The 8,764-nt window shown below is 42.4% G+C and overlaps 2 protein-coding genes across 2 annotated transcripts in view; one reads left to right on the plus strand and one right to left on the minus strand.

Annotated features, from left to right (window-relative positions):
• Positions 1-204: 204 nt before the first annotated feature.
• Positions 205-3,656, minus strand: LOC101621112 (immunoglobulin J chain-like). Its single transcript, XM_004688127.2, has 2 exons — positions 3,583-3,656; positions 205-885 (listed from the first exon to the last, which is right to left on the minus strand). The coding sequence occupies exons 1-2, from the start codon at positions 3,654-3,656 to the stop codon at positions 468-470; spliced, it is 492 nt and encodes a 163-aa protein (XP_004688184.1). The 3' UTR covers positions 205-467.
• A 644-nt stretch (positions 3,657-4,300) lies between these two features.
• The window catches only part of CACYBP (calcyclin binding protein), a 9,975-nt gene continuing 5,511 nt past the window's right edge, over positions 4,301-8,764 (plus strand). Inside the window, exons 1-2 of the mRNA XM_004688503.2 lie at positions 4,301-4,537; positions 8,083-8,302. Of these exons, the coding sequence (XP_004688560.1) occupies positions 4,517-4,537; positions 8,083-8,302 (241 nt within the window). The 5' untranslated portion in view covers positions 4,301-4,516. The remainder of the gene's footprint in view (positions 4,538-8,082; positions 8,303-8,764) is intronic.

Consider the following 8,764-nt stretch of genomic DNA (forward strand, 5'->3'; position numbering starts at 1 on the left):
AAATTTTCTCCACACAGTAATACTTTTTGAAAACAGAATGAAATATGCAAAAGCTCTGGCTCTCCAAGGCAAAGCCAAAAACAGAAAAGGAAAAACAAAGAACTTTTTGGTGTGGGTTCACAGAAATATTAAGGCAAAGATGGGAAGAAACAAAATTTTCTCCCCACTTTACTATGCCTCCTAATTTTGACTTTTTGAATTTTATTTTTTCCCCTTATCCTCTTGTAAATGCTAGAAGTTGTATTCTTAAAGACTTATACTCTTCAGGCAAGAATAAGTGACAATTTTCAATATTTATGAAGTAAACATAGTTGAGAAGTAATTACCTCCATTATTGCAGGGGTTAATGTTTTACATTATCAAAAATATCATGGTTTCAAACTGACTGGTAGTAAAAAACATGAACTTTTTTGATGTAAATGGAGAGCCTCTAAAGGTAAGCAGCTGTGCAGTTAGCAATGACTTATTTAGTCAGCATAGCAGGAATCCGGGGTCAGGGCTGCATCCACCATTATGGTCTTACCACCATAGGAAAATGGGATCTTATGTGTGTAGCACTTGTTTCTGTCGTAAGTATAACAGGTCTCGGCTTCTTCTTCACAGATATCGCTCTGAGAGGCAGTAAATATCTGATTATCCAGCTTAACTTCTGTAGGGTCACATTTTTTACAGAAGTCCGACAAATGGTACACAAATTGGGTTCTCACTGGTGAAGTAGGATCAGAGATATTCTCCCTGCTGTTCAGAGGAACAATAATTCTGATGTTTCTCTCCACAATATCTTCAGAAGAATTTTTTGGAGAGGGGATGATCCTGGAAGTAGCCCGGACGCACTGACATTTGTTGTCAGCAAGAACAATACTTCCATCGTCATCTTGGGCCGCACTAGGTGCCCAACGCCCGGGACATACGCAGTGCAACACACTGGACTATTTTCGCGGCCTCGATTCTGTGTAGCAGTCTAAACACACTAATTTTTAAAAGATGTTCATATTTTTTATTTTTCTAGTTTTCACATTTAATTTTATGTTTTTTTACACCATTCTTCATTTTCATACAATGTATTATTTATCATTTCCTGTATGGTCCCCAAGAAATTCCCACCACCAATTCACCAGTTTACCATCTCCTTAGTCCCTGGAGCAACTCCCAATCCTGTTTTGTTCCAATTTCCCCCCACCCCCAAGGATGTCTCTTGTTTACAGTTGCCTGTTGACTTTGGTTTTTATTTTGTTACAATTACTGACTCTACCACACAGTCCAACCCTTATTTGAGTCCCCTACATTACTCCTCCAAGAGAAACCATCCAGTAATTTTCTTTTTCTTTCTGGCTAATTTCACTGCATGATCCTTTCCAACTTCATCCTTTTGCAGCAAATTATTTGAGTTTATCTTTTTTGATTGCTGAATAATATTCCATTACAAACACACTATTTTCAAACAGTATCTCACATTCCTAAATTAAAATTTGACTTATTTTGACAAAGTACATGTATCCACATGTACATTAGGTACACTTAAGTTTATACACATAAAAATAAATTTCTGAAACTGGTTTAAAGACCATTTCCTACTTCAAAATTATATTCAATACCATTGTAATAATTTCCCTCCTGTTATGTTTTTGTTACACTTGCTATTACGAGAATTAGGAATTAAAAATACAGAAATTACTAACATTATACCAGGACATCTAAATTTTAGGAAATTCACAATTTATTGCAGTGAAGTTAGAAGGCTGAAAATCCAGACATCAGCAGCTCAGTCTTGGGTTGTCAGAGTGGAGGTTGTGAGAAGTGCTTTGATTCTCCACATATTTCAAAGCTGTATACGTAAAGGATGAAGTAGGACCTAGGATGAAGGTCCAAGTTTGATTCCTTGGCCTGAGCAGTCCAAAGAATGAGGTGACTATTCACAGAACGGACATAAGTGAAGGAACTGATTTGGAATAAGATGAGAAATTTAGAGTTAATATTTGAGAAGCCAAAATTGATGTGCAAAGGCTGGAGCACAGAGGAGTGGTAGAGCTGAAACTACAGACTGGGAATCAATAGTAACAGGTAGTTATTTAAAACCTTGTGATTTCAGGATAATTAGAAGGAAAGAGTTGCCCCAGTTACATCCCTAACAAAATTAGAAAATTTCTGTACTGTTGAGCTTTCATCCAGAGCAATGAGATAATTCTTCCTACTTATGTGCTACATGACTTCAGGTTATTGGTGGGACATTTTAAAAATATCTAAGGTGGCCCCTCCCTGGTGGTGTAACGGGTTAGGACACAGTTCTGCAAGCGAGCTGCAACCACTTCAGTGAAAGTTCGATCCTGGGCCTGGAGGGCCTGGAGGTGATCCACATGGCATTGCCGACCTCTCCTGACCTGACCACTGCTCCCTTCAGCAGTGTGTTTCAGTAGATCTGCCTGTTCTGCTCCCCACTCTGTCTCTGGTGAATCCTTTCACCCCCCTGCACCTCTGGCTTATACCCCATTTCTGTATGCATAAATAAATCTTTAAAATATATCTATATGATATAATTTCCATACAATAAAATGTACAGATCTTAGAAGTCCCTTCTATAGATGATGACTATTGTATGAATAGTTGTAGTATTTCTCCCGTGTCAGGAAAGTTCCTTCCCGGATCTACTTAGGTATAACTTTTAAGTATAATATTGGGGAATGATATAATTAGGTTAAAACCCCTAGTCCTTGACCAGCAGGCAGGTTTGGGAGACTAGAAGGGATAAGGGAATGGACAAATCTGCCTTAAGGGCAAGGCCATAAAACTAACCATCATGACCAGAAAAACCAGCTCAGTTCCAGGAATGCAGGAGCAGGGCTAGAACATGGCTGTGCCAAAGGCCATCGCCTGGGACCAGATATCCCAGCAGGTAACTGGGGCAAACTGGCTAGGAAGCCATCAAAAACAGTGTAAGAGGGATCCTCAAACCTTCTCCCTGCGCAGACTTCTAACACCTACCCCCGTTGCTCCCCTCAGCAGTGTATTTCAACAAATCTGCGTTTTCTAGTCTCTACTCAGTCTCTGATGAATTCTTCCCCCCCTTCCCGTTTAAACAGATTTCTCCCCACAACATATAACATTACAAAGAAACTATACAAATATGTATAGCTTAATTTATTCCATAAAGTGAACACACCAGTCACATGCATTCAATTTAAGGCATAGAGCATTATCTGAACCTCACAAGCCACCTTGTGGCTCCTTTCTGTCATTGTCTTTCACACCCAAAGTAGCTTTTTTTTTTTCTTTTAAACACAAGTATTTTGTTTCCAGGCTTAATTTAAATAGAACCAAACATGTACTCCTCTACGTCCAGCTTCCTTCTCTTGATGTATGTTGTAACATGTCTACTTTCTACTGTATTTCCGATTCGCCTGTAGTACAATTAATGCTCAGGCTAATTTGTCTGGGCGCTCTCGCCCTTTCTGACTCACTGATTCTAATACTACCTTGTTTCATATAGAAAGCCCAGTGCAGGCTATTTGACATATCCACGGCTGACATACTATTTATGTGCAGAACCGGACCTTGGAGGCGTTTTGAAACTGCTACTCAAATAACCGAAAAGCGGGCTCAGTGACTCGGGACACTGGGGTGAATTGCTGAAGGCAGTCGCAGGAAAACTCCGCCTCCATCCCCTAAGGGTTACTAAAAGGCAAAACTAGGCAAGAACTGGAGAGTAGCGGAACCTTCGATGAGGCGGGTGAAGGCACGAGGGAAGTAATTCAACAGCACACTAGAGGAAGGCGCGACTGCAACTGCCAGTGTTTGTAGCGCCCAGTCTGTATTTGGGCGATGTGACAGGGCTTCTTCAACGCAGCCCCACTTCCTACTGCGGTCCTAGATGACACCAACAAGTCCTGCTAAACCGTGGTGTCGTCCCCAGCGCGCCGGGGCCACTAAAATCAAACTGTCCCCTGAGGAGTCCTCCACACTTTCCTTCGTTTTATAGGGCCACCCCTCTTTTCTAGCAGGGTCTACACTAGCTCTACGAAAGATGGCTGCTTCGAGGTTGGGTGACCTAGTGGGGACCGGAAGCAGCCAGTTTGAACCCCCGAATATCTGAACGTTATTTCCGGGGTTGGGTTAGGAAAGCGAGTACTAGGGGTCCGAGCACGACTGGGCAACCGGAGCCGACGAGGTCAAAATATAATGAACACACTTGCCGGGGCGGGAAGGATGAGGCGTTACTCGCCCGGAACCGCCGGTTTGCTCGCGAGAGTTGGGCGTTGCTAGGAGACCGGGCGGACGGGGCGGGCCAGGCTCGGGGGCGGGGCTGAGCACGGCGGGCGGCGACGAAATCGCGAAGGTTCCAGAGGCGCCGCGTGCGGAAGGCGGGCCGCGATCTGGCGCAGGGTCGGCTGTAGGCGCGGGTTGCGGGCACTGCCACGGGTGGCGGGGCGGTCCGCGCCGGCGGTGGGCGCGTTCGCGGCGGCGTTTCCTGTTCTAGTCACTGCGCGGCTGCCGCTCGGGCCTTGCCGGATTCGACCCGACCATGGCCTCAGCCTTGGAAGAGGTAAGGGTGCCAGCCTCACCTTCCTCGATCGGCCCGCCGGCCCCTCCGGCCCGGGCGCGGGCCACTCTTGCCCACCGCCGGGTGTCCGGTGCCCAGTTGATCCGCGGTGGCCGCCTCCCGGGGCTCCTTCCTGTGTCTCTGCTCTCGCGCTTCCCCCGGCCTCCCACCTGCCCACCTGCGGGGTCCCCGCTGCTCCTCCGGCCCCGGCGGCCTGCGCCCCGGGGTAAAGTTGCTGATCGCCCTCCGCTGCCCTGCCCGGCCCGCCGGTGTGTTAGGATCCATCGGTGCTGGGCTTGCAGGTGGGGCCGGTCACCTTCGCGGGTCTTTCCGCCCCTTCCGGTCCGCTCGTCCCAACCCTAGGGCGCGTGGCTCCATTACTTGAACTAACAGTCTCGTCGCCGGTGGAGTGGAAGGCGCGCAGCCCCTGGACCCAGGGCTGTTTTCTTTACACATAGCAGGGCCTGTGTTAGGTTAGTAGTAGCATTCATCGCTAGGCTTACAAAGACCAAGTTAGAGTTCTAAAGTTGAACTTGGCAGTCAGTAATCTGCTACATGCGTTCTGGGGGGAAAAATGCAATTAGAGGTAGGAAATAGTCTTTTCCTTTATTAAGCTCATGAACATGGGGGCCTGAATTTTTTGGAGAGGAGACTAATACTTGCCCTGCACACTGGTTTAAGTAGGAGGTCAGACGTGATGCTGCTTACAGTATTGAGGTCTTAACTAGATTCGTTTTCTGGTCATTTCTCCCCTTAATATGAACAGAATGGGAAATCTCACATTAGACATTAGGAATCTGCTTCAAGTGAAGGACAGTGGGTAAGTGTTCTGGGTAACTTGTCACATAGATGAAGCCTAAGGATAGGCCCTGTGGTGCCACATGCCCTGAGCAGACTGAGATCACCTTAATCCTCTTCAAAGTAAAGGACTTTCGAGTTACTTGTAAAAATACATATTTGAGATTAAAATTAAAAAAAAAGTTCATTTGAAGTGTATGTATCAGTGCTTGTTAGTAGATTCATAGTGTTAAGCAGCCCAATCACATAGAACATTTTCATCATCCCTTGATGCCCATTAAGCACTCCCCTCCCCCTCCCTGGAGCCCATGGTGCTCACTTCTGTCTATAGATTTGCTTGTTCTGGACATTTCATATAAATGGAGTCTATATAACCCTTTGCTCTTTGGCTTCTTTCACTTAGCATAATGTTCTCAAGTTCATCTATGAGAATGTTTGCATGTGAATGATACTCCATTTTATTCATATCACATTTTTTTTTATGCATCAATTGATGGACATTTGGATTATTTCCACTTTTTGGCTGTGAACTATTGTATACAACTTGTTATGTGGATGTAAGTTTTCAGTTCTCTGAGGATATCATAGGAGTGGTATTGCAGGGTCTTAAGGTTAACTTAGAAAATGGCCAAACTCCTTTCACAGTGACTCCATGCACCATTATTTTGCTCTTCCACAAATCAAGTATGAAGATTCCAATTTCTTCACATCTCAACAAAACTTCACACTTTCTGATTTATGTTTTGTTATTAGCTATTCCAGTGGGCGTGTAGTAGGGCATTGTGGATTCCATGTGCATGTCATTAATTACTAATGATATTGAGGATCTTTTCAGACTTGCTATTTCTACACGAATCTTTAGAGAAATGTCGGTTCAAGTTACTTGCCTGTTTTGAACTACTGTTTTTAATGCCTCCTAGTGAAAAATTTGGAAATAAATTAGAAGTTTAAAGGCTGTGGACAACATTGCAAGTTTGCAAAGAACAACTGAGAAACTACTTCAAACAGCCTTCTAAGTTTCTTCAGACTTATAGTTGATACTTTAATCTTGTACTATAGAGACAAAACTGCTAATAGAGAGGACCTGGGAATTCAGCCATTGTGCAATCATTTCTGCATCTCTTAGAAAAATGATTACTATGTCAAGAAGCAAAACTTATTGTTGATACATTTCCTGTTTGATTTTTTTTCTAACTACATAATCTGGAAATAAATACTCATTTTACATTTGTTTTTATTTAAATTACATTGGTTTTAGAATCAATGTGAATTTTTGAAAACATAACAAGAATCCAAGCATCTTGATTGTGTACTCATCAAAAGATGAATTTGCATTTTTTTTTGTTGTTTGCTTGTTTTTTGTTTTTTTTTTTTTTAAGATTTATTTACTCATACAGAACTGGGGTACAGGCCAGAGATGCAGAGGGTGAGAGGATTCACCAGAGACAGAGAGGGGAGCAGAGCAGGCAGATCTACGAAGTACACTGCTAAGGGGAGCAGTGGGTGGGTCAGGAGAGGTCTGCCATGGCCATGTGGTCACCACCACCGGGGCAGGCGGGGATCGAACTCATGCGGAAGTGGCTTAAGCTTCCCAGTGCAGTGCTTTAACCCACTGCGCCACCAGGGAGGGCTATTGTTTGCTTGTTTTTAATAGACTTCTGGAAGAGGAACAAAGGGTCAACAGAGGACTGGGTAAAGTAGGATTTTTTTAATACCATATTGATTACAAATAGGTAAAACAAGGGCATCTGATAATGAGGTAATAAGACATGGGGTTAAAGCATTGCTTTTTCTGTTGTTGCATTCTTTAAGACTGAAGAACCATGACTTTCACACTGTAATTCACACATAGTCAATTACCAAGCATTTCAAGAAATTTTATGTTCTGCCTATTATGTGATCTCAAGCTATGGTGTAAGATTCTTCTTGTCAAATTGTTAGTATATACACATGTGTATGCACATGTGTAGACTGATGTAAAATCAAGAAAAGTGGATCAGTTCGTAAAGATCTTACTGTATTTTCAATATATCAGAGGATAAGGGGAAAATCTGTTTAGTTCATTTTTTTAACAATCTCTTTTAACTCTTAAACTGTATAAAATTTTGGCTCTATTTTTAGAGGATAGAAATATAAGAAACTGGTAGTGGATGATGCACTGGGCTGAGAAGAAAAGAGCAAGTGGATTTTTCAGTGATTGGGTGTTGCATTTTTGGATTGTTTGCCCAGACTTCTACCCACCAACCCCTCCCAAGAGTTTCAGTCAGTTCCAGATTTCTAACTATAAGATAGATCAGAGCATTAGAACAAGGACTTTTCTTAAAAGCAGAAGTTTTTGTCTTAAAAAATTCAACCTTTTATGTGTACTTTTGGGGTGTTTGGGATAGGGACATCAGTGACGCATGGTAATAGGAAGCAGAGGGTCACCTCTGTAGAGTTGCTACAGCGCTTCACTCTGCTCATCTTATCAGATGAATAGTACTAGAAAGTTATAAAGTAAATCATGACCTTTAGATTTCTTTATACTCAGTGTCTTGTAAGTAAAATGTAAAACAAAGCTGTTACCTGTTGCCATTTCAAGATTAAGCTTTTCTTGTAAAAAAGAAAGTTTGGGTTATAAAGAAGGAAGGCTTTCTAGCTGCTACCCACCCTGGAAAATTTAAATGAACCTCTTAATTCTTTACATTGAAGTTGACCCCATGGGCACAATATTGGATTATTATTTATGGGAGTTAACTTATCTTTTATAGCTACAGAAAGATCTAGAAGAAGTAAAGGTGCTGCTGGAAAAGACCACTAGAAAAAGAATACGAGATGCCCTTACAGCTGAAAAATCCAAGATTGAGACAGAAATCAAGAACAAGATGCAGCAGAAGTCACAGAGCAAAGCAGAACTTCATGACAATGAAAAACCAGCTGCCATGGTTGCTCCCATCACCACAGGATATACAGTGAAAATCAGTAATTATGGTATGACTCCCTCATCAGCTCCTCCCCTGCACCTTCCCAGCAACCTAGTCCTCACTTTTGACCCACAAACCAGACAATTTTAAAAATAGTTTTGAGGTGTTTTTTTTTTGTGGTTTGAAAGGGATGACCAGGATCCATCAATCCTTATTTCATAAAATGCTTTTTAAGAAATAAATAAAGGTTATATTATGGAAACTGTTAGTGAGTGTACAATAACGTAGTGCTGTGATAGTAGCAACAAGGAAGGAACTTATTCTGAAATAATTCAGTATTTATGGGAGAGGTTTTTTTTTTTCCTTCCAGTTTTGTTTGTATTCCAGTTTGCCAAGCAGTCATAATTAACTGAAGAACAAAATCCAGTTAAATTCAGGAAACTTTTTGAACCCCTAATGTGGGCCATTCTTGTGCTTGTACTTAAGATACACATTGGTGACTACAGTCTAGTCCCAGTACTGGGTGTGG

This window comes from Condylura cristata, unplaced genomic scaffold (genome assembly GCF_000260355.1).
Source record: "Condylura cristata isolate star-nosed mole 26May11 unplaced genomic scaffold, ConCri1.0 scaffold00024, whole genome shotgun sequence".
Lineage (NCBI taxonomy): Eukaryota > Metazoa > Chordata > Mammalia > Eulipotyphla > Talpidae > Condylura > Condylura cristata.